This window comes from Neomonachus schauinslandi, chromosome 1 (genome assembly GCF_002201575.2).
Source record: "Neomonachus schauinslandi chromosome 1, ASM220157v2, whole genome shotgun sequence".
Classification (NCBI taxonomy): Eukaryota; Metazoa; Chordata; class Mammalia; order Carnivora; family Phocidae; genus Neomonachus; species Neomonachus schauinslandi.
In genome coordinates, this window is record NC_058403.1 from 69,132,753 (window position 1) to 69,157,728 (window position 24,976).

Below are 24,976 nucleotides of genomic sequence, written 5' to 3' on the forward strand. Positions count from 1 at the left end.
TGATCCCAGGATCCCGGGATCAAGCCCCACACCGGGCTCCCTGCTTGGCAGGAAGCCTGCTTCTCCCTCTCTCCCCTTGCTTGTGTTCCCTCTCTCACTGTCTCTCTCTGTCAAATAAATAAATAAAATCTTGAAAAAAAAAAAAAAGACTTCTTTTGTTTTTCGGTTTTTAAAAGAGAAATTAATGTTCTTGAGAGATTGGACCACTTGTAACTCATCTTATACCTTTTGTCCTGGCCGAATGCCTGGCACTGGATGAGTTAAGTTTTGTTGTTGACTTCACTAGCAAGTTTTAAATTCTCTCATCTCATGTTATACCCGTATTTCTTTGACTAACAAGAAGATCCACGTGTTTCATTTCTTTAGGCAGTTAAGTGTTTGTAAAATAGTTTTATTTTTCCTATATGGATTTTACATTCTTACATGGAAGGCACTGTTTTCTGGTCATCAATGTAAAGAACCTCAGTCACCCTCACTCTCAAATTCCACTTTGTATATTAGCTGTTTGCTACTTCCCATGTATTCCCTCTGGAAATGAAAAATGACAGATTTGTCCTTTTTTCAAATCATTAAAACAATTTTTTCCCCCTGAACTCAGTTGACAGAAACAGGAATGCAAAGTATGAATAAACCCTTTCCTTACTGGTGTTGCCAAATAGTACATCAATTCCTATTCTCTTAATCACCACCTTTAGGACCAGGACCAAGTCTTTCCAGTCTCTGGGAGCCCAGCTGACTTTGGTAGGGCTACTGTTCCTCTCTGCCTCTTCTACGCGAAACTGAAGGCCTGTTGTCAGAGGTCACTAAATAAAAAGCGGCTACCAATTTTCCTTAGAAGCAAATGCAACCCTCTATTTGTGCGTGTGCCTGAGGGGATACGGCCACATCATCCCCGTTGGGACTCTGGTAACAAAGCAGCTTTTATAATTAGAAGAATACAAGGTCCTTGGGAGGGATAAATGATTCGTATTAGACAGGCAGCAAGCTGAATGTCCAGAAGTGGGCATCTATAGGCCTACATACAACTGCAATTTGAGTAAAGAATTTGTAACAGGAAGTGCCTGCTAAATAATAACAAATGACCAGAAAATGAGATGAGGTCAAACCTTTTGAGAGTTTAGACAATGTTTTAAGCACGTTACAAATGAATAGCATCCTTGGTGAGCTTGATTATATTCTGGGTGTGTGTGTGTGTGTGTGTAAGCTTGATTATATTCTGGGTGTGTGTGTGTGTAAGCTTGATTATATTGTGTGTGTGTGTGTATGCTGGGTGTAGGGAAAGGAGGGAGCACAGCTATGAAAGATATTCTTAGAACAACTGGGGAAATGTGAATATAGCTGAGGGATGCTGTTGGTGCTTTACCCAGTAACACTTTATCTAGTCTGTGGATCCATACTTACCTTCTACCCCCACTCCCACTGGCTGCTAGTGGCTCACTAGATTCCCTTCTCTTTCAGCCTGATCCCACAGGAAGCATCGTAATGTTAATCAACACCTCACTCCCACCTCAAGGCAGGAGGGCTCAGCTCCCATGTCAGTCAGTCACTGGCTATAGGCTACAGAAAAGAGCAAGGTGGCTTACAACAGTTCTCTGAAATATGCAGAAGATAAAGTTTTATATTATCTGCAACTTTTACTTTTTTTTAAAAAAGATTTTATTTATTTGTCAGAGAGAGAGAGAGCACAAGCAGGGAGAACGGCAGACAGAGGGAGAAGCAGGCTCCCCGCTGAGCAGGGAGCCCGACATGGGGCTCGATCCCAGGACCCTGGGATCATGACCTGAGTGGAAGGCAGATGCTTAACCTACTGAGCCACCCAGGTGTCCCTATCCACAACTTTTAAATAGTGCAATTGAAACACACACACACACACACACACACACACACAGCAAGACTGCAAAATGAAATAAGTGTCAGATCTAGGTAGATGCTTTAAGAGTGTTCCTCGTATTATTCTTTCAACTTTTCTGAAGGTTTAAAATTCTTGTAATGAAAATTTGAAGGGGGAAAAAAAAGGAGAGTGTGTCAACCCCAAACTTGCTCCTTCTTTTGTGGGTTACCATCCTGATACTGACTTCTAGATCTAACCAGCAGTCTAAAGAATACCTGCCAGTCATCCTGAATGCATATTCTCCCTCATCTTCCACCCAAAGTTCGTCACTAGATCATGTCAATTCCACTCCCAGAATAGATTCATCATTCTAAACTGCAATTATTATCACATTTTCTTCCTCAAATTCTTTTGTCTACACTAAGATAAACTTCTAAATAAAGTTTATCCTGACATGGTACATAATGCCCTTATTACGTGGCCCTGGGCTTACCTCTTTAGCTATACCTCCCACCATCTGTAACCACATATTGTGCACCATCTATTCTAAACAACTTAAGAATTCCTTGAATATGCCACGATTGTTGCTATCTTTTGAACCTAGGCATATTATGCCCAGGATGCCTTTACCCCCTTTCTGTTATGCTGGCAAATTCCTTTTTTTTTTTTTTTTTAATAATCTTCTGAGTCATTTTATTTATTTGTTTTTTTAAAAGTAATCTCAGGGCACCTGGATGGCTCAGTCGTTAAGCGTCTGCCTTCAGCTCAGGTCATGATCCTAGGGTCCTGGGATCAAGCCCCGCATCAGGCTCCCTGCTCTGCGGGAAGCCTGCTTCTCCCTCTCACACTCCCCCTACTTGTGTTTCTCTCTCTCTCTCTGTCAAATAAATAAATAAAATCTTAAAAAAAAAAAAAGTAATCTCTATCTTGATGAAGTACCAATAGTTCATTTTTGCCCTTGTTTCCCTTGCCTCCGGAGATGTGTCTAGCAAGAAGTTGCTGCAGCTGAGGTCGAAGAGGTTGCTGCCTGTGTTCTCCTCTAGGATTTTGATGGATTCCCGTCTCACATTTAGATCTTTCATCCATTTTGATTTTATTTTTATGTATGCTGTAAGAAAGTGGTCCAATTTCATTCTTCTGCATGTTGCGGTCCAATTTTCTCAATACCATTATGCCCAACATGGGGCTCAAACTCACGACCCCGAGATCAAGAGTTGCATGCTCTACTGACTGAGCCAGTGAGGCGCCCCTATGCTGGCAAATTCCTACTCATACTTTAAGAACTAGTTCAAATTCTACCTCCTCTGGGCAGGCTTGCCTGAACTCTCCAGGCAGAGTTAAGTGGTCCCTTTTTTGTATTCCTACAGCAACCTCTTACATAGCTCTTTAATTATTGTTTCCATGCTGACTTTTTCTCTAGTAGAATTGAGACCTGGGAAGACAGGGACTGGACTATTCATATTTGTATTCCGAGTATTCTGCATAATGCCTGCCATTGTACATAATAAATGTCTGATGAAAAGCCAGCTTTTTTTTTTTTTAGCATGATATACTTACTACAGCTGGTGAGGGGACGTGGATGCTGGGGACAGATCGAGGCCGCACGTGATTGGCCAAATGGCAAAGGACAACACCATCGGTTAGAGCTGCTCCAAGATCACAAGGCAGTGATACTTTCAGTCGGTACTCGATATGCTAAAAAACCAGGAAAATGTGTAACATGTTAACTTGAAGAGAAGCTGACACGGAGGACATAATGGAGTTACAATGAAATATATTTAATTAGGAATCAGATAAAAAGCAAATAACTTAACTACCATAATCCCTATTTTATCCTTCTATCTCAAACCAGTAACTTAAGGAGATCTGATAGATACATATGGCAGCCAGGCCACAGTATGTGCAAAATACACGAGAAATTCATTTACAATTTTCTGACTAAAAATACAAAAGAACTAGATTCTCTTTCAATTCCAAAATAAAATAAACACTACATGTGATGTTATAGGTCTATGTACTTGTGTCCACACATATAAATTATTATGACTCTTACAAGATTTCCTTACATGAGGCAGAAAAATTTTTAAATGAGGGCTAGGAATTGAGCTTTATAGAATAACCCATTTCGTTTTCCTAGTAAAAGCTGAAAAGAATGTCCTTAATAGCAAAATCTCTTTTATGTTTATCACACAATGGGCACTTGTTGATTCTGTTGAAAACTGTTAAGCCAAATGAACAAGTGACTGCAGGATTATGGGCTCCAGCAATAATACTGCAAAAGTGTAATTCAAAGATAATGTACACACTTTCCGTAGTTGATCTATTAATTCCAGCTCTTCTTCTCTCGGTCTTGAATTCGGTCTCATTTTGGGATCTGCAGAATCAGTGGTAGGTGCAGAAGATGAAAGAAGTGGTGAAGCATGACCTAAAAAAACATGAATATGTAAGACTGAAAGGCAATTGCTAGCACTCGAAAAATACTTAGATGCACCTGGTCATAGGTTCCTCACAAGTACAGCACTTCCCACTTCTGGACTGACTCTTAAAAAACAGTTTTTATTATGAAAAGTTTCAAATATACGCACTAATAGGGAGAATGCTGTTAAAAATGACCAAATGTCCATTACCCACTTAGTTCAACTAGTTTTGTTTGATTAAAAATGTTTTTATTGAAAAATAACAGACATACAGAAATTACACAAATCGTAAGCAAGCAGCTCAATAAATTATTATCACAAAGTGGACACAATCAGGTCAATAAATGCAACATTACCAACACCCACAAGTCCCTCTCATGCTCCCTGCCCATCAGTACCTAAAGGTTACTTCTAACAACACAGTTTTTTATTTTTTTTAAGATTTTATTTATTTATTTGACAGAGAGAGAGATAACGAGAGCAGGAACACAAGCAGGGGGAGTGGGAGAGGGAGAAGCAGGCCTCCCACCGAGCAGGGAGCCCGATGCGGGGCTCGATCCCGGGATCCTGGGATCATGACCTGAGCCGAAGGCAGACGCTTAACGACTGAGCCACCCAGGCGCCCCTAACGACACAGGTTTTAACTATGTACTTGACTTGTAATACCATAGATTAGTTTTGTCTAGTTTTGAACTTTCAATAAGTGAAGCTGTACTGTATGTATGTATGTTTCTGTCCTTGGTTTTGTCTGATTGACACTGTTTATGAGATTTATTCATATTGTTATATATATTTATTTGTTCACTTTTACTGCTTATATGGTATCCCATTATACAGATACGCCACAATTATTTATCCACTGCATCATTAATGGACACTCTGGGGCTATTATGAATAACGTTGCTATAAATATTTTTGTACATATCTTCTGGTATATGTGTTTACGTATTTCAGAAAGTAAAACTGCTGGTCATAGGATACAAATGTCAACATTATTAGATAATGTAAACAGTTTTCCATACTGATTTACAATCCCACCTGCAGTGCAACTCTGGTTTGATTTTAAATCTCACTGTGAGGGCATCTATCAGTTACACTAAAAGTAGTTATTTTTGACTTGAAATGTCTGTTTCTACTTCCAGGTAACTTCTTTGGAGGCCAGGCAGATGTATGTCATACTAACTAAGAAACATTAGACTGAGTACATTTTTAAAAAAAAGAATTACTTGGGCACCTTGGTGGCTCAGTCAGTTAAGCATCTGCCTTCGGCTCAGGTCATGATCTCAGGGTCCTGGGATCAAGTCCTGTGTCAGTCTCCCTGCTGAGCAGGGAGTCTGCTCCTCCCTCTCCCTCTCTCTCTCAGCCCCTCCTCCTGCTTGTGATCTCTCTATCTCTCTCAAAAAATAAATAAAATCTTAAAAAAAAAAATTACTGATTCATTTAAGAACACATAAAACAGCTTTTATCAACAGAAAAATCTGAAAAAGAGCTAAATACAGAGAAGAGAAACATTCCCTAAAGCCCTGAAAGAGTATTTTATTTGTTCAAACCTGTAACCTCCTTTGGGTGGTACTAAGAAATTCAAACAAGATTCTCCTGCTTTAATGTTAGTGAGATCACAGACGAATGCAGAGTTTAAAGCTTTTGCCAAAGTGACATCTCAGGGCCGAAGTTAAAAAGCATATAATAGTTAATGTTGTTATATAGAGTACCCCCCCACTTTTTAGTCACTGTGACCTACCTTTATTTGCTTCTGCCCCGACAGCTGCTCGGAAAAGGAAGCTTTCAGGGCGCTGGGCCTGGTTTCTCTGAATAGCAGCAGGAAAAGAATATGCAGGGCAATGATGAACTACATCAGCATGGAAAAGCAAAATAAGATTAAAGGAGATGGAAAAAAAAATTAAATATAACAACAGACACACATGTCACAAAAGTTCAATAAATGGTACAAAGATCAAATTAAACCTGGTAATGAAATAAGATGATAATTTTGTTTATTAATACAAAATTGGGTACAGAAAACTAACCTTGAAATCAGGAAGGCTGCTTGTATGTATTTTTAACTGTCATGTTATTTTTGCTGTATCAATAAAGGCAGAACGAATGTTACTATACTGAATAGATTCTCTTGTTGGGAACGTATAGCCCTGCTAGCTCATGCTCATAGGCTCATATCAAATGGCTGAGTAGTTGAACAACCAGTTGAATTAAAAAATGGAAAATGTGCAGGAAGTTCTCAATTTGGGGTCTGGTTTCTCCTCTCAGAAAAGGAAACCACAGCTAGCCTAGAGGTAATTATCAAGAAAGTCCTGGTAAAAATTATTCTTGATGTGGTTAATTATACCTTTGTGTCTATTACCTGTTTCTGTTGTAGGTGAACTTGCTATGGCATTAGATCTGTCATCATTCTGTGGAGAAACAGAGATATATCAATAATTATTATTCAAGAAAGGGTACTTTCCACATTTATGATTACCTGAGATAAAAGTAAAAAAATCAGGAAACTCTCCTTCAAAATTAAGTCTAGAAATGAGAATTTGGTGTAATGATTAATTTTGTACATTGTTTTAAGGCCAAACTTTTCATTTACTTCTACAGGATACGAGGTTTATGTAAAATGCATTCCCTAAAGATAGTCTAATAGGTCTTTCCTAGGACTATGAAGAATGATCATCCTAGGGCAGAAAATTTTACTGGAAAATGTATAGGGGAGAGTAATTTCATTTTATAATTTCATTTTCTGGTATAGTTTCTGAATTATTTTTCTCCCCCTAGAGTAAAATTTAATGTATTAAGAAAAAAATGATGAAGGTCTCTTCATTTCAATTAGGAAATAAGGTGTTTAAAGATGATGGATAGCTGTATTTTCAGTCTAGCATTTGAGTCCAAGATGTTTTTACTTCATTGACCAAAGGGAACTATAAAAAGGAGGAAGAGCTAGCTCAACATGTATAGAGTTTAATAAAAAAGAGAAATGTAATAACCTAACTTAAAAAGAAGTGTTGGCTGGATGGGCTAACAATACTGAAGACTTGGCAGGGGAGTAGAATCAAGAAAAGCTAGAGTAACAATTTTCCAGGCCTTGTCATCTAGACTTAATAAATTAAATATAACTTCATGATATAAAGATACATTTTTTAACTAGCAGAATGATTTTTTTTAAAGATTTTATTTATTTATTTGAGAGAGAGACAGAAAGAGCACAAGCAGGGGGAGTGGCTGGCAGAGGGAGAAGCAGGCTCCCCACCGAGCATGGAGCCTGATGTGGGATTAGATCCCAGGACCCTGGGATCATGATCTGAGCCGAAGTCAGACACTTAACGACTGAGTCACCCAGGCGCCCTAGAATGATGATTTTTAAAATGTACTTTGATTGAAACTAGAAATCTAAGTGACTTGCATTCTAGGATATGAAGATAATTAGTTCAAATCATTTAGAGGCCATGAACTATATTTGAGAACTCTTGGAGAACTGGAGCAAAAACCAGAAATTGACAGGAACTCGACTTTTACTTGTCTGGTTAAGCAATAAAAGAAATAAACCTTTGCCTAAATATATATAAATATATACCTGCTGTAAAGTAACTGGGAAACCAAAAAATATAGTCTTTTCAAACTAATCATTTACACTGCAGCAGGTCTGGACAAATAGAAAGTTAGACTTAATCACACAATGGTTGGCACATTCAGATTTGGCCTTTTTCAACTATGATTGTGGGAGAGAATAAGCTCCAATGCCCTAAGGTATCCATTGCGTGTAATGAATTAGCTTCTCTCCTATACATCTCCTATACTAAACACCTTCCTTGAGAGGATTTTGAGAACAATCCCTCAATTTTCTGTGTTGTCATTCAAATAAGGAACCTAGCTGAGAAAGGCTAGCAAAGGGTCAACATAGAAGAGAATTATAAAGTTTCTTCACAGAAGTCATCCAGCTATGTGTAGCATCTTCAATAACGACTAGAGAGAAGGTTTATCAGGTTTACAGATGTTATAAAGTTGGGGCTAGCATTTAGAAGGACATGATGCAACAATTTGAAAGTATTCTGGTAAATCAGAGAAGTAAAAATGTTCAAAAAGCAAAATTAAGTATTTAGAAAAACAGGATACAAGATGTAGGAGTTAATGATCATTTAGGAGTATAACAGAAACATCTGAGAATTACAATGGATACTGAGCAAAATGAGAAAAGCCAACCTAATGCTCAGAGGAAGACGTGAAAAGCCTTGTTTCTTGCTCAGCGCCAGGTGGGCTCGAGTGAAGGGTATGTTTCTGGTTGGGGACTGTGGAGCCAAAATGGAAGGCAGAGAACTTGAGAAAGCTCAAAAGGATTAAGAGACTGAGAAAGGCACATAAAATGACCAGAATTTATACAGTGAGAAGACAAGGGCAGCATCGTAATAGTTTTCAAATATAAAGACTCTTACATAAAGACTGCTAAATAACTAGAAAATCTCCACACTGGAAAGAAAAGAAGAAAGAAGTGTATACCACAGGGGGGGAGATCTAAGTTAGACAAGTGAAGAACCTTCTAACAGTGAAGGTTATTAAGAATTTCTTATATATCATATGATATATATGGAATTACCATTCCTACAGGCCTTCAAAAAATAAAATACCACAAGCTCTTTATTCAGGCTTGCAGGCCATATTCCAACTCTGCTGGTAAGCTTGAAAGCAGCCATAGACCAGACAGGAACAAATGGGGGTGGCGCTGCCAATAAAACTATTTACAAATCCAGGGGGCCTCGGGGCCACAGCTTGTTGACCTCTACTATGAGAGGGTTTTAGCAGTGACACTTTTGGAGACTGGGACTGAAATTATTTTGCATGCCTATCAGACAACAGAATTAATTTGACATTATTTATCAACCAAAGTAAAGCAACTCATGACAAAAAAATAACCTTTGATAGGAACATCAGAATGATATTTCAAACAGAATCTCCATATAAAGAATTAATGCAGGCTCTGTGAGTGTTTCCAGCACAGTAAATCTTTCAAAAATTTCAAGCAAAATTAATGTTAAACTCACAAATAGTTTTATAAGCTTACAGATATTTCACGCACTCCTAGATTTTACATTGCCATTGGACCAATCTATTGGAAAATTTAAGAGCTCCCATGCACAACCCCTCCCCAAAGCTCCTGGTGCATTACAGTAACAAGAGATACCTTAATAGGCATGAAGGCAGAAGAATGAGGCAGGGTAGCAGCACAGCCCACTTGATTCAACCCTGACAGCGACTAAATTTTAAAAGAGAAAGAGAAGAAACAGAAGGCAGCATTCATGTTAGCAAAACGTCAGGCAGGCAGGGCAGATCTGGTCAATGAAATTAGAAAAGGAAAGGTCATGGACAAACTTTCAAATGGTTTACTAAGATACTGATAGGGCAGAAAGAATACTTGGGGGGACAAAACGCATAACTTCTAAAATAGTTTTCCCACTTGTATAATGTAAACTATTTCAATACCTCATACCACATTAATCAAGAAATGAAAGGGCTTTTGGCTGTCGGCTCTCAGGAGGCCAAGGTGCAACTCTTTTCAGTCATCTTGAATCCGGGTTCATCCAACACCAGCTGCCTCCAGCATGCCGCCTAAGCTCGAGCCCAAGGACAGCAAAGTTGTATACCTGAGGTATACAGCTGGGGAAGTCAGTGCCCCGTCTGCCCTGGCCCCCAAGGGTAGCCCTATGGGTCTGTCTCCAACAAAGCTTGGTGATGACAATGCCAAGGCAACCAGTGACTGCAAAGGTCTGAGGATTATAGCGCAACTGACCAACCGACCGTTCAGGACAGAGGTGCTCAGATGGAAGTGGTACCTTCTGCCTCTGCCCTGATTATTAAAGCCCTCAAGGAATCAAGAGACAGAAACAAGCAGAACAATATAAAGCAGAGTAGGTATCACTTTTGATGAGATTGTCAATACGGCCTGACCGACGTGGCACCGATCTTTAGCTACAGAACTCTCTGGAACCATTAACGAGATCCTGGGGACTGCCCAGTCTCTGGGCTGCAATGTTGATGGCCGCAGGTGCCCTCATTACATCATACATGACATCAACAGTGGTGTAGCGAAATGCCCAGCTAGTTAAGAACTACAAAGGAAAATATTTTCATAAATGATCATGTGACAACCAAAAAAAAAAAGCAGGCATGATTTATTAAAAGGATCTTATGCAGAACTAAAACTGAGAACATCAAAATTTTTGAGCATAATCACCTTAGAAACAAAACTAGGAAGTCCTGTGCTCTGCCTATGATGGGGAAAGAAACACAGTTGAGGAGCTCATGTCAAATGAGCAGAACTGGCATGAGTAAGAACAGTGCTTCTTCAATGTTAATCCAAATTTGATATACATATATATATATATATATTGCCTTGGCATTATACATACATATATATATATATATATATTCAGTGTAACAGCTCTGATGTGAGAAAACAGGATAGGAGGATTCTGCATCACACCTTAAGGATGAATTTTATTTCTGCCTCTGTGCCCAAATGACCTGTAAGAGGGTGAGTGGAATTTTCCTTTTCTTTGAATCCTTGATCTTTTCACCAACGTACACACAACTAGAAATATTAGCTGTATCTATTAGGTAAATTAGAGGTATAACTAGAGACAATGTCATTAGAATCTACTGTACAGAATTTTGATTATAGATAAAACTGTGCAAAACGTGACAGTTTTTTAATTTGGTAAAGAGTAGAAATCAAAGAAGACAGGACTTTTACAAAGGGCATTGGATAAGACTGTACCTATTAAAACAACAAAATGCCAAAGGCTTAAATATATTAAAGCCTTTATAAGTTAAATAGCTTTAAAAAATGTAAACTAGGATCACAAATATGTGAATCATGGAATAAATCAACTTAAACACATGTGGGTGTTTAGAAAAAGGTGTGTAGATGATCTATAAAATAGATACAGTTATTTTTATAAGACAGCTGATAGATAGCAATGTTTCTTTTGTGGGGGGGTTGGCAAAAAAAAAAAAAAAAAGGGTAACACTGCAACCTAATCTATCTTAAAGCAGAAAAAAATGAAGGAAATATACCAAAGAACAGGACTGTGAAAACAGTTATACACCGTGTACGCTTCACCTCTTCAGTATTCCTGGGCCTCTTTATAACCAAATGTACTGGAATTACTGTAAATCCCAAACATGAAAAGGCTAAAAGCCACTACATTGTCAAAGGAGGACAAAAGGAGTGGAGGGAAGAGGAAGTAAAATGAGTCTTGACTGTCTCTAGATTCTGAGATGATACACAGATGCAGTGGGATATAGATGAAAGCAGCGGACGCCTGAAGGGCAGCCCTAAGAGAATGTTTGTCATGGATATTAAGCACCACTAATAGTTATTTCAAATCCTATACTTTAAGGTCTTTAAATCAAATCCAATATTTATGCCTTGCTATATCATCAGACCTTTTCATCACGAAACAATTTAATGAGCGATTATTACATACATAGCATTTATGTGCTCATTCAGGAAATATTTATTGAGCACTTAATATGTCCCAGGGACAATGATAGGGACTGAGTATACATAGGTAATTGCAACAGAGAATATCCCTGTGCCCAGGAAGCTTACAGCCTGCAGTCTAATAGGGAAGAGATATAAAACAATAAATGCCCACCTAAAAGTACTAGGATGAGAAAAATGACAGTGGAGACAAATTTGATTTGGGGGTTGTGGGTTGCAGAAAAGCCATTTTAAAGGTGTGAAATTTAAGCTGATACCTGATAGATGAGAAGGAATTAACCAAGGGGTATATGCAGGGAGGGAGATGCAGTCCATGCTGAGGGAAACTGCATCTGCAAAAGGTTGTGAGGTAGAAACGGGCTACCACCAGGAGCTTTTAGGCCATGTTAAGAAGTTAGGACTTGGGGCGCCTGGGTGGCTCAGTCGGTTAAGTGTCCGACTCATGTCATGATCTCAGGGTCACGAGATCGAGCCCTGCATCGAGGCCCACGTTGGGCTCTGTGCTAGTGGAGTCAGCTTAAGATTCTCTCTCTTGGGCGACTGGGTGGCTCAGTTGGTTAAGCGACTGCCTTCGGCTCAGGTCATGATCCTGGAGTCCCGGGATCGAGTCCCGCATCGGGCTCCCTGCTCGGCAGGGAGTCTGCTTCTCCCTCTCCCACTCCCCGTTTGTGTTCCCTCTCTCGCTGTGTCTTTCTCTGTCAAATAAATAAATAAAATCTTTAAAAAAAAAAAAAAAAAGATTCTCTCGCTCACCCTCTGTCCCTCCCCCACTCCCTCTCTAAAAAAAAAGAAAGTTAGGACTTTATTCTATCATATGAAGCCATCGAAGAGTAGTCTTGAGAAAATCAGAGGTATGCTTTAAAATAGACTCTTTTTTGTACAGTGTTGGACGTTATTTGGCATACAAAAATATGTGAGATGTGGTCCTTGCTTTTCAAGGCCATCTCATTTAGGTCAAACATGAATACTGAGGAGAAAAATACAAGTGCATGTGTTTTGAAAATGGCTAAAAGCCATTTCAAATTTCACACTGGGGGAATTCTGTTGTTTTTCCAAATTCCACTTTTTCCTCGACAAAGAAGTGTGGGCACTCTGACTCCTATCACTTCCTATATGTGGTATTAAATCTCAGTCTCAAAAGGTGTTTTCAATTACAGCATGAGAGGCAATACACCATGGTGTTTAATGCAGGTTCTCAAGTCAGCAAGATCTAGATTTGAACCCAATCTTGCACTTACTTAGGCTATGTGACCTTGGACAAATCGCATTCAGGACAAAACGTTCTGTGCCTCAGTAACCGTTGGTAAAAGGGTGATAGGTTTAACCTTAACTGTTCAGAGTGCCATGAGGAGTAAATGAGATAATTCCAGTAGTGTCTCTCAATATTTTTCTGCATTAATTTAAGTTATTTGCTTCTCATGCCAATTAATTTCCACTAAGCCCCCAGAGGGTGGTGGTTTTATTTATCTCTAAGACTGCCCAATTAAAATGTGCTTTATCCATCTCAACGGAAGTGATCACTGCAGAACACATGGAAGCGTGGACAACAGAAGTCTACGCGAGAAGATGCGCACACTAGCCTGCAGTCCGTGCAGCAGAGTACACAATGGCAGCAGGTACTGGCACAGAAGACAGCGATTGCTACACATACTGGACTTTCAAACAGCTCGTTTTCAACATACTGTAAAAAATATCATAAAACATGATGGGAAAAGCATTTTGTAAATGTTAGAATTCTCTTGCAAGGCTGACAAAACTTACTAAGATTTTCAATACAGATTTTATGTTATACTCATTCTCAGTTGATGAAAGGCACTAAAAGTAAACCAGTGTTAAAAATGATCAGTAGGTAACATTCCAAGTTAATGTTTCCCAGAGTTTAAAAAAAGGGGCATGGAGGGATAATCTTGAGATGTTAAGTATTTTTTAAAAGTTTGGGATTTTCAGTAGCTTAAAACAGATAATAAAATAGGATGGCAAATATACAGTTGTATAATTAGTCATGGAGTAAGAAAATTCATTGAACACACAGGTGATTCACCAGCCAAATTAATGATTAATAAAGTAAATGCACCTGGAATTAGAAATGACATTTAAAAAACAAATTATGCCCCCTCCTCCTAACCCACATACAAAGCCAATATGGATCACAATGTGAACGTTTTACTTTTGGAAACACTAACAAAGGTATTTGAATCATAGCAGCAGACCGCTGGAACACTGGGTAAATCACGAACAATAATATAGGAAACCATTCTAGCTATTTGTAAAGCATTTAGTAATGATGCTCATCATGTTTTATGATATTTAGATACCTTCTGAATGAGAAGTATAACAACTGTTCTCCAATACCTAGACAGCAATATATAACTCCATTTCGTGCAAGGCTCTTACCACTAACAAGGCACTATCATCAGTGTGCTGAGACCTTCTGGATGGGAAGGGACACTGGAGAGGTGGAGAGAAATGGAGCAATGTCAAAAACAAACTATGCACACACATGACATATTTCACAAATACACAAGCAAAGAGATATGTGAAGACATACTGAAGATGCTAACATATGGGATCACATTCACAATCATCTGGAATTCATGTATCGTAATAGCTAATAAACTGATTCGGAGTCATGATTTTCTTCTAAAGAGCTTAAATAATTTCAAATATGATCTTATTGCTTAAAAACTGCCTAAAGCAAGGAGGAAACAGGGATTATTCTCTATTCACAGGAGAGAAAGCTGAAATACAGATGTAGCAGTGACAAAGAATTTGTGGTCATTTAATGAGTCAGTGACAAATTAAAAATAAACCAAGGGTCATGAGTTCTAGTCTATGCATCTCTTCATTACCTTTCTCAGAAAAAACAAGAGTGCAACTGGAAACTTAAAAACTGTACACCTTATTTTCCTGAGAAGTTTAAATTTTTAAATAATGAGTTCCCTCCAGAATGACCATTATGAAGGAAATCTGGGGGTAAAAAAAGAAGATGGCATTAACTTTATCTGTGAAAGGTTTGTACCTTTATTATTACCTTGTGAAGAAAAGACAACTGAAAAGGCTGAGTTACTCTTTCAGGTATTATACCAGTGCTTAAGTTCTGAGATAAACCAGAAGTACTGATTATATGTCCACTGAGATGAAGAAAAAAACCTTTATAATGGATAATTTAAAACATTTCAAACAATGCATTTTACCATTCCAGTAACACCTGTGCTTTAAAATCTCTGTGCTGAAACTTGATGCTTGTAAAGCCCCGTGTTAGGTTTTCAAGCAATTTACTTTACAGAAAGCAGATTCAAAATTCACATGAAACAATGCCTTTATGCATTTTTTAAGGAAGCAGTGATCATAAATTGAAAAAAATGATAAGGCAAAGATAAAGAAAAATGGCTTTTAATGAAAAAGCCAACTACTATAAAAATATTTAGTAAGTTTCATTTTAACAGATCAAAACAGGTGCATTTAAAAAAGTAATTAATTTTACATGTTTACTTGTGATTCAAATGTACTACTTAATATTATAAAACTACTGTGTATGCCATATAATCAATAACATACACACTCAGGAAGTGAGCCCTGGAGCTGAAATACATGTAGCATCTTTTAGTTCAATACCAATATCATTTACTCCTGTCACATACAGCTCTCAGGACTCCCTCTCACTACACACTCTGCTTTGAAATGGATGAGGGAGATGATACTTCTGGTGGGGATACAGGAAGGGAATAAAGAATCTCCAGATGCATTAGTATAGGTTAAAAAACCCCTGATCTATAGACTTTGGATAAACTCCCTGGCCCGTGTCATCTTCTCCCAAATAAGTAGAATTTTGTGAGGGGAAAAGGAAAATGGTAGTATTCTGATCACTGAAAACACATGATCATCACATACAAAACATTTCACTTCCATTGCAATTAAAAAATTCCAAAGAAAAGGTGATTATATAGACTTACCTCATCATCTAAGGGGGGTTGTTGTTTTTGTGGATTTTGTGACGCTTTGTGCTATACACCCCCAAGCCCCCCAAGAAAGGGAAGTTGGTTAGAATCTGGAACACTGGAAATGATAAATTCTATTTACCAAGATAATCACCCACATTAATTTCTGTTATCTCTCGCATGCAGCACTTTTCTAGATTTACTGGTTAGAAGATGCTGCCCTTTCCCTTAAACAGCTTACAATTTAAACGAGGAAGGCAATATACTGACAGACAGTATTTCACAGGTCTATAAGCATCCATAAATAGAAATATAAAATGTATGTTTTTTATATGTACATGCACTCACACATTCACAACCAGAATGGTGATCTCTCACTATATTCTCTCAATGAAATCATTCTCTCTTTGTCTAGTGTTAACACCTTTAGCTCTCTCCTCTCAGCCAGTTTTCAGGTGTGCATTTTCAACTGCCTGCGGAAACTCTATTTGGAAACCCACTGTCACCTGAACAACGTGCTCAGAAACAAACCCACAAATTCCCATGCTTACTGGCTCTTTTCCCCAATTTGCTAATTTCTATTATTATGTCAAATAATCATATTATACCATCTCTATAGTCACTGTTTTACAATGTATTCTTATACACATTATCTTAAGTGATTCTTCTTACTCTCGGAGATAAACGAACATCATAATCATACTTATTTCAAGATAAAAGAATTAAGGACAAGAGAGGTTAAATGATATGTGCAAATTCACAAAGTTGGCAAGTACCATAACTGAGATTTGTACCGGTATCTTCTGACTCTGAATCCTATATTCTTTCCACAAAGCTAGCCTCCTTTTCAAACTATTCTTTTAGCCTCAAAAATCTTGCTTTGGGATCTTTTTTTCACTCATCTTCAATGATTTATTCAACATTCACTACATTTATGTATAAAACATAAAGATGCTTCTCTTCAAATTTCTAATTTATAAAATCCATTGTGGTGGTAGGGGGTGCAGCACTCACCACGCTAGTAAAAGTATTAGGTGCAGCCATAATAATTCTGAGTTAATATTTAACAATTAAATATTACACCTATAGGGAAATTAAAGGCACAGAATGACTCAGTAACTTTCCCAAAGTCGAGCACATAATGAGTAGCTAAGCTAGATTCAAATTCAGATTATTTCTGAGGCTAAGCTTTTTTTTTTTAAAAGATTTTATTTTATTTATTTATTCGAGAGAGAGAGAGAAACAGTATGAGAGGGGAGAGGGTCAGAGGGAGAAGCAGGCTCCCCGCCGAGTCGGGAGCCCGATGTGGGACTCGATCCCAGGACTCCAGGACCATGACCTGAGCTGAAGGCAGTCGCTTAACCAACTGAGCCACCCAGGCGCCCCCCCGAGGCTAAGCTTTTACCACTGTGTAACACTGCCTCTCTTTGGGAACCTCAGAAATCATCCAGTTCTATGCCTTCATTTTGTACCCTAGTCTAATTATTGCAATTACTCTCTATTTCATTTACCTCATCTCTTTCTTTCTAACATATTCTAAAATGAGTAGATTAGCTTTTCGCAAGTATCTCTCCTCTGTTTTGCTCCTGTTTTAGAACTTCTAACTGTTCTCTTCTACCTAATAGATAAAGATCAAACTCTAATTTAGCATTTAATCAAGACCATCTACAATGTGATTGTCTCTTACTAGCTATGTGGCTTCTACAGAAGGCAAGCTAAATGAATGAATGAATGTAGAATGCACAGAACAGTGCTTAGGATACAGTATGTGTTAGCTGTCATTATTTACTGACAGTCAATACAGCACTGTGGTCACAGATTAGGGTTTGGAGCCACCCCTTTTTTTTTTTCTTTAAAGAAACTTTTCATTTTCTGTCAACCTTATTTCCATGTTCTGTTCAACCTGTCTTGATCAGAACCTGTGCTCTGCCACTAACTAGCTGAGTATTGAGCCTAGGGAAATTGTCATCCTGTCTGAGCATGAGAGATCATCCTCCTGGGTGTGATACATTTGAGAAAAAAAAAAAAAGAATTTTATCACGTGTCTGGTACTTAAAGATGGTCTTTGGCTAGAGTTATGAAACACAAGAGAGAAAGCTTTAGAGGACAAGAGTGATTCATTCATTCAATCATTCCTTTAACAAATATTTACTGAGCCTTACTATGAGCTAAGACCTGCTAAGATCTAGGGATGTAGCAGTAAATAAACAAGACAAACATACTCTCTGTCTTCATGGGGCTTCCAGATAAATGGGAGAGACAGATATCAGACAGACAAAAATATAAAGAGTTATTTAATCATGAAGGGAAAAATCCAATGTGATTTCTGAACAAAAAGACTTTAAGTGATACAGGCAAGAAAAGAAAAAGAAAAAAGAAAAGAAAAGAAACGGGTTTAGATGCAACTGTAGAGACTGTAAATTTAAAAAAAGAAAGAAGTATTAAGAGGGGTTCTTACCTGAGTAGGTGTGGAAAGAACAGAAAGGAAAGACTCAAAGATGACTCTGAAGTATTAAGCCTGTTAACCTTGCAAAAATTTGGTGCTCAGCAGAGTGAGGAAGTTAGAGACGGGCTTGGATAACAACAGTTTACATGTGCATGGAACTTTAAGGTTTACGTGGCACTTTCACGGTCTTACTGATCTTTATTAATGTACTAGAGATTGAGGAAATGGCAGCTGGACAGTAAAGTGAGATGTCTAAAGACAGACTGCTAATGAAGAGGAAGAGACTACTGTCCCAAGAACAAGATGATCACTTCTCAGTCTACCTACAGGAGGACAATCCATCTAATCACAAGTAGGAGACCGTTACACTACTTACTCAGATTCCTTATGGTGACATAAGAAAGCTGACACTTTAAGATGAACACTGTTAGCCTCAGCAAAACAAATAAGCACTTACTTCTAAAATACGTTAGGAATTTCAATGAAATATGGCAAAAATCTCACCTTGACAAAGTCCAGGACAGCATCTCTCTGCATCTGCTTGGTTCTTATTTTCTCCTCCTCATACTGTAGGGCAGCAAGCTGGGCCTCTCTCCGAGTTCGCTCTACTAACTGTTCTCTTCTCCGATGAAGTTCCAAGTCTGTATGTGATAACTGGAACAAAAGTATTTTGCACGTGCAAGTGGGGCTAAAGGTCAACTTGCCAATATTCCGAATCAGTTCAGGAAACTACTGCTGACCCAAGCAATTTCTACTTTGCAGTCACCTAGCATTTCTTTCAATGTGTTTACTGCTCATCTTTTCCCATCTTTGCACTGTGTTCTTGTTCTTGTATGTATTATAGAGCCATCATGTCGGTAAAGATTTACTGTCTGGTGTCTAAAAACACTGTTAGCAAGTATGAGATGCACATGTTATATCAACTGTATTTTGGAGGAGACAGGTAGTGAAATTTACACGTATCTGGCAATTAATGGTAATTTAAGTGTTATGAAAATAGAAAATCATCTTAGTTTTTTAAAAAAAATCAAAACTAAAACAGAACATTTTTTTTTTACCTGATTGTGACTTGGTGATAGTGACATGACAGAAGATGGCTCAACTGGAACCCTGACCCAAAAAGAAAAAAAAAAAAGACAGAAAAATTCTTTGATAAAATAGACAGATACATAAAAACTAAGTAAAATTTTATTGTTAATGTAGCCTGCTATTAATCAATAGGCAAACTGTCTGGTCAGCAATGAAAGACTGACTGCATTTTATTTTATTTTATTTTTTTTTTAAAGATTTTATTTATTTATTTGAGACAGAGAGAATGAGAGAGAGAGGGAGCACATGAGAGGGGGGAGGGTCAGAGGGAGAAGCAGGCTCCCCGCCAAGCAGGGAGCCCGATGCGGGACTCGATCCAGGGACTCCAGGATCATGACCTGAGCCGAAGGCAGTCGCTTAACCAACTGAGCCACCCAGGCGCCCCTGACTGCATTTTATAAACCTGAGCCCAAGTCATTAAATTAAGCTACAGGAATACCTGATGTCTTCAACTCACATTTCACGCGACGGTATCACTGATCATCAAGCTACAGAGCTAACAATGGTCTATGTCAGCCAATGCTGACCAGACAGATATTTGAGATCACTCTTCAAACAGTATCATTTCTTTATAGCATACATAATTGTTTTCTTTATTACCATGATTGAAACAAGATTCGTGTAAAGGAGATCATTTTATATACAAAGTCATTTTATCCACAGAAATCTGTAAGATGACAGAACTTGATAACTGTTCTTATAAAGCATTCCTAACTCCCATTTTCAACTGATGTAGCAATTTTAATAATAAAAGTACATATTCTGTTGATTTTTATTTTTAAGAAAGAGATGAAACCTGATTTGATGCTTAAAAAAAAAAACAGTAAAAGTTCTTACTTTTATTAGTGCTAAATCTTACAGTTCGGTATTTATCTTTTTCCTGAGTTGGATTTAGTGTTTCAAGAGTCTGTTACTCATTTGTGTCTCACCTAACAATGTTGGGAGCAGTGACGTTGTGACATTTAGGACCTGAAATTTTAAACTATGACTACTAGCCTGTCAGGCTGATTTAAATGCATTAAATCAGTATGTTACTCGGGAAATAAAAATAAATCCCCCAAAGCTCCAGTTGTTTCTTATTACTAACTAATAATAATACAAATTCCACCTGGCTTTCAGGACTCTTACCCCATTTCAAAAACATACCCACTATGGAATCTTTTCTGTAGCAATATCATATATTAATTCCTTACTTCAAGCCTTTTCTATAGATTCCAACCTACGGAGATCTTCTTAGAAAAGGTCTTTTTAAGGGCGCCTGGGTGGCTCAGTTGGTTAAGCGACTGCCTTCGGCTCAGGTCATGATCCTGGAGTCCCGGGATCGAGTCCCACATCAGGCTCCCTGCTCAGCAGGGAGTCTGCTTCTCCCTCTGACCCTCCTCCCTCTCGTGCTCTCTGCCTCTCATTCTCTCTCTCGCAAATAAATAAAATCTTAAAAAAAAAATTAAAAAAAAAAAAAGAAAAGGTCTTTTTAAGAATCTTCTTGTTCTTTAAAATTGGGACCTTTCTTCTTGATGTACATGTGTAATCAATACCTCTTCTGCATTTATCAACTACAATTCATGTCATTTTTTTGGGCAACGTTTTTCAGAGGCACATAGAAACTAACAATCTTTGAGCTCCTACCATGTACTACATATGCCCTGTGAAGTATTTTATACACAGTGTTTCTCAATTATTCTTCATGCAATCTTAGGAGTAGAACTATTATAATCCTCATTCTACAGTTGAGAAGCTGAGGCATGAAGTTAAGTAACTTTCCCAAGGTGATGCGGCCAGTAGTCCTTTATCTGACTTGGTGGTAGTCTGCTTTCTCATCTTCTAGGTATGCAGCCTACAAGAACTGGAGGTACCTCAGAAATCATAGAGTCCATGCCACTAACTTTACAAGAGAGAAAACTAAGGCCCTCAGAAGTTCAATGATAGCTACCTGGGCCCGAGCCTGGATTAGAATTCAAGCCCCCTGACTTGGAGATTAGTGGCTTCTACTATTCCACACTTCCCCACTCTACAGAGGCAGAGTGTAGGAAGGAGAAAGCAAAGAGCAGGGAGACTTAAAAGCATATGGGCACACATATAGAAAACAATTACCTGCAACGGCAAAAACTAAGCTGTGAAAAGTTAAAGATGGCAGTAAAGAGTGAAGCATGGCATATGGAAGAATAAAAGTGGCAGTGAGAACACAGCTCCCTCAAGCCAATCATCAGGTGCTGATGTTGGCCCATCACAGCTTGGTTGCTCCTTGGTGCCACCATGCTACTTCATACCATATGGCCTTTTCATCTATGAATATGGTTCTCAGTAGGAGTGTCCCAACATTTCAGATAATTTTTTTGTTGCACAAGATTGTCCTGCACATTATAGGTGCCTGCCAGTAACACCTATAATCATTTTGGCAGCCAATTCCCAAATAAAATAAACATGTTTCAAATATCCACTGAAGAGTGGTGCTAGAACCTATTGAGAAACACTGGCCTACCTTATACTTCCCTAAACTGAAAAAAAGGTAATATGTAAAAAAGCAAAACTTAAGCCACACTCTTGTTGTCTTTCTCTTCTTGTATCTTTTCTTTTCTTATATTGGTTCCACATCTTTGAAGTATTCACAAATTTTTTTTTTTTAAATTTCCAGGCATCAAAAAAAAGTTAAAAAAAAAAACACCTGTTTTATATGATCTATAGCCATATATCTTATCTTTACTAAAATAATTAAAATACCACCCCCTAAAATGTTTTGACAGAATAAATTATATTTATTTTAAAGGTATAGAACAAATTACTTAATAACCCCCTTAGACAAGGTTTAAAATAACACTGAATCTGGAAAAAAAAACTTCCTTAATTTTTTTACTAATCCTTCCCAACCTTTATCTTATTAGCACTCCTAGGCAGTACATTCTTAGTCAAAATTTTTCAAGAAAAGAGAAGAGTGGATTGGTAGAGTAAGATTTCTGGCTGAGATATAACCAGTAAAGAATGAGACACAAGTGAGTCCAGTACTGTGAATAGTCTGGAAGAAGCAACATGGTACCGTAGTGGTTAAAGTCATGGACGTTAGAATTAGTTGTAACGGAGTTTGAATCCAAGGTCTGTCCTTTTTTTTTATTTTTATTTTTTTTATTTTTTAATGATTTTATTTATTGAGAGAGAGAGAGAGCACAAGTGGGGAGAGGGGCAGAGAGACAGGGAGAAGCAGACTCCTCGCTGAACAGGGAGCCCGATGTGGGGCTCAATCCCTGTGTGGGATCATGACCTGAGCCAAAGGCAGATGCTTAACCGACTGAGCCACCCAGGCGCCACCAGTCTTTCACTTAATAGTGGGTGACTATGAATATAAATGGAAAACTACTAGGTCTGAAAGCACAGGCTCCAATAAGGGAAGATTCCCTCAGTGCTGGCAGAGCAAGAATTTCTAAAAAAGTGGTAAAAACAGGAACGCTGGGTTAAGGTTAGGTAGACAGATTTTTGGCCCCTATGACTTCCACCCCCTGGTGTTACTCCAGTAAATATGTTACATGTCAAAAAGGAGTTTGCAGATGAAATTAAGGTTACTAACTGGTTGACCCTGAAATGGGAAAATTATCCAGGTGGATCTAATGTAATCATGGGAACCCTTAAAAGCAGAAGAGGGCGGGGAGGGGGGGGCAATTGGAGGGAAGTGGTCAAAGCTACAAACTTCAGGTATAAGATAAATGAGTACTAGGGATGTGATGTATAACATGATGACTATAGTTAGCATTGCTGTGTGATATACAGGAAAGTTGTTAAGAGAGTAAACCCTAAAAGTTCTTATCACAAGGAGGAAAAGAATTTTTTATTGTATTTATATGAGATGATGGCTATTAACTAAACCTATTGTGATCATTTCATAATATATGTAAATCAAACCATCACGCTGTATGCCTTAAACTTATGCAGTGACTTATGTCAATTATTTCTCAGTAAAACTGGGGGAAAAAACAGAAGAGGAAAGCAAGAGAGTCTGTGGGATGTGACAGAAAGGGAAATCAGAGAGAGTGAAAATGTGAGAAGAGATTCAAAATGGCTCGCCATTGCTGACTTGAAGATGGAGGGAGCTATGAACCAAGGAATGTGGGTAGACTCCAGAAGCTAAAAACGAGTCCCAGCTGATAACCAACAAAGTAACAGGGACCTCAGTGCTATAACTATATGCAATTAAATTCTGCCTACAACCTGCATGGGCCTGGAAGTGGGTTCTCCCCCAGGGTCTGCAGGTAAGAATCTAGGCCAGCCAGTGCCGTGACTTTGACTTACGAGACCCTAAGGGGAAAATGAAGGCAAGAATGAAGGCTTGCCCACACTTCTATCCTAGAGAACTGAGATATTATAAACTTAGATATTATGTTTTAAGCCACTAAATTTGTGGTAATTTGTTACATGAGTATTAGAAAACTAATATATAAGGTAACTGAGAAAAACAAAAAAAAGCTGGCTTTCATCTTGAGAGTTTCTATTAAATTCTAGAGATCTTGAGTTTTACTTATGATGGATGCAGGAGGTAAGAGGGACAGGAGATAAAGCATGGAACCACCCAAAGTGGAAAAACACAATAGCAAACCCCTGTGCAAAACAGGAATCTCAAAAGACCACACCCTCAATATAAGGACTCATGGCAACTAAAAAGCCATTCTGAGATAAATTTCAAAGATACGAAATTTAACTAAATCCCCAAGAACTAACTGATGAGACTATAAAAGGCCAATTATGAGATTTTTTTCTTGCACTGTTCTCCCCACATTTTCTTTACCCATCTATATCTCCGTTTCCTAAACAATTTTAATATCCCGTCAAGTATAAGTAAAGATCTATGTACAACACTTTCTACAAAGGAAATTTACTGTTGCTTAAGAACAAGTTTATCAAGTCTACTGCTTTAAGACTTCATAAAAACAGAGAGGAAGCAAAGACCCAAAGGCTGTGAATTTTCCAACTATTGTGATATAGTGTGTGGCAAGAAACTTTTGGAATTTAAGAATAAGCAGTAGTACTCTAAGTAGTCAAGTTAATTTTAGAAATATTCTGTGAAGTACTAAGTGTACTGAAAAGATCATATTAGTTGAGATAGGAAGGAGGATACATATTGCTGTCTCTAAGTCCCTGTTTCTAGTCAAAAGTTTAAGCAAAAAAAAATTTCAGGACTCCTGAAATTCATTTAGCATTCTTTATGCATAACTCCAGACATATCACCATAAAATCTCACTGCCATTAAGTATCTTCAAATCAAATAATTATACAGGTAATGGTTTAGGCAATCTGAATTTGGAATCAATAAATCAATTTTACTTCTTTTTCTATTACATGAGCACAAAGCACACTGTCACTCAGCTCTAAATACACAGTGTCTAAACATCTTCATCATACATAGGTCTGCACAAAACTAAAACCATTTCATGCTCTTATTAATGACTTTTAAAGACAGAAACAAATGAGGAGAATTGGTTTTTTCAAACCTGTTTTGATGTGAATATCTTCTCATGTCCTCTGTTTTTTGAAACTCCCTCAGAGGTACTGGCTTTATGGGTGAACCCTAGGCCAAAAAAGCAGAAATGAATCAATTTAATGGATGTATCCATAACACTGTGACTGCACAGTCCACATTCGATTTGGCATTTAAGGATCTGTAGATCACACTAAAAAATATTTTAACAAAATCTTCAAATGTGAATTTTTTTTTCAAATGTGAATTTTCATCTTTAAAAGTATTCATTAGGGCACCTGGGTGGCTCAGTTGGTTGAGCG

General features: G+C 38.0%; 1 protein-coding gene across 3 annotated transcripts in view; it reads right to left on the minus strand.

Moving 5' to 3' along the window:
- LRCH3 (leucine rich repeats and calponin homology domain containing 3) overlaps positions 1 to 24,976 on the minus strand; it is a 118,792-nt gene that overhangs the window by 14,324 nt on the left and 79,492 nt on the right. Inside the window, exons 10-19 of one of the 3 annotated variants that reach the window (XM_021692383.2) lie at positions 24,688 to 24,764; positions 19,186 to 19,237; positions 18,632 to 18,781; positions 15,697 to 15,747; positions 14,138 to 14,191; positions 9,422 to 9,493; positions 6,608 to 6,656; positions 5,990 to 6,097; positions 4,138 to 4,256; positions 3,389 to 3,526 (exon numbers count right to left, since the gene is read on the minus strand). In XM_021692383.2, coding sequence (XP_021548058.2) covers positions 3,389 to 3,526; positions 4,138 to 4,256; positions 5,990 to 6,097; positions 6,608 to 6,656; positions 9,422 to 9,493; positions 14,138 to 14,191; positions 15,697 to 15,747; positions 18,632 to 18,781; positions 19,186 to 19,237; positions 24,688 to 24,764 — 870 coding nt within the window. The remainder of the gene's footprint in view (positions 1 to 3,388; positions 3,527 to 4,137; positions 4,257 to 5,989; positions 6,098 to 6,607; positions 6,657 to 9,421; positions 9,494 to 14,137; positions 14,192 to 15,696; positions 15,748 to 18,631; positions 18,782 to 19,185; positions 19,238 to 24,687; positions 24,765 to 24,976) is intronic. The other 2 variants (XM_044914343.1, XM_044914345.1) reach the window with 2 other exon arrangements.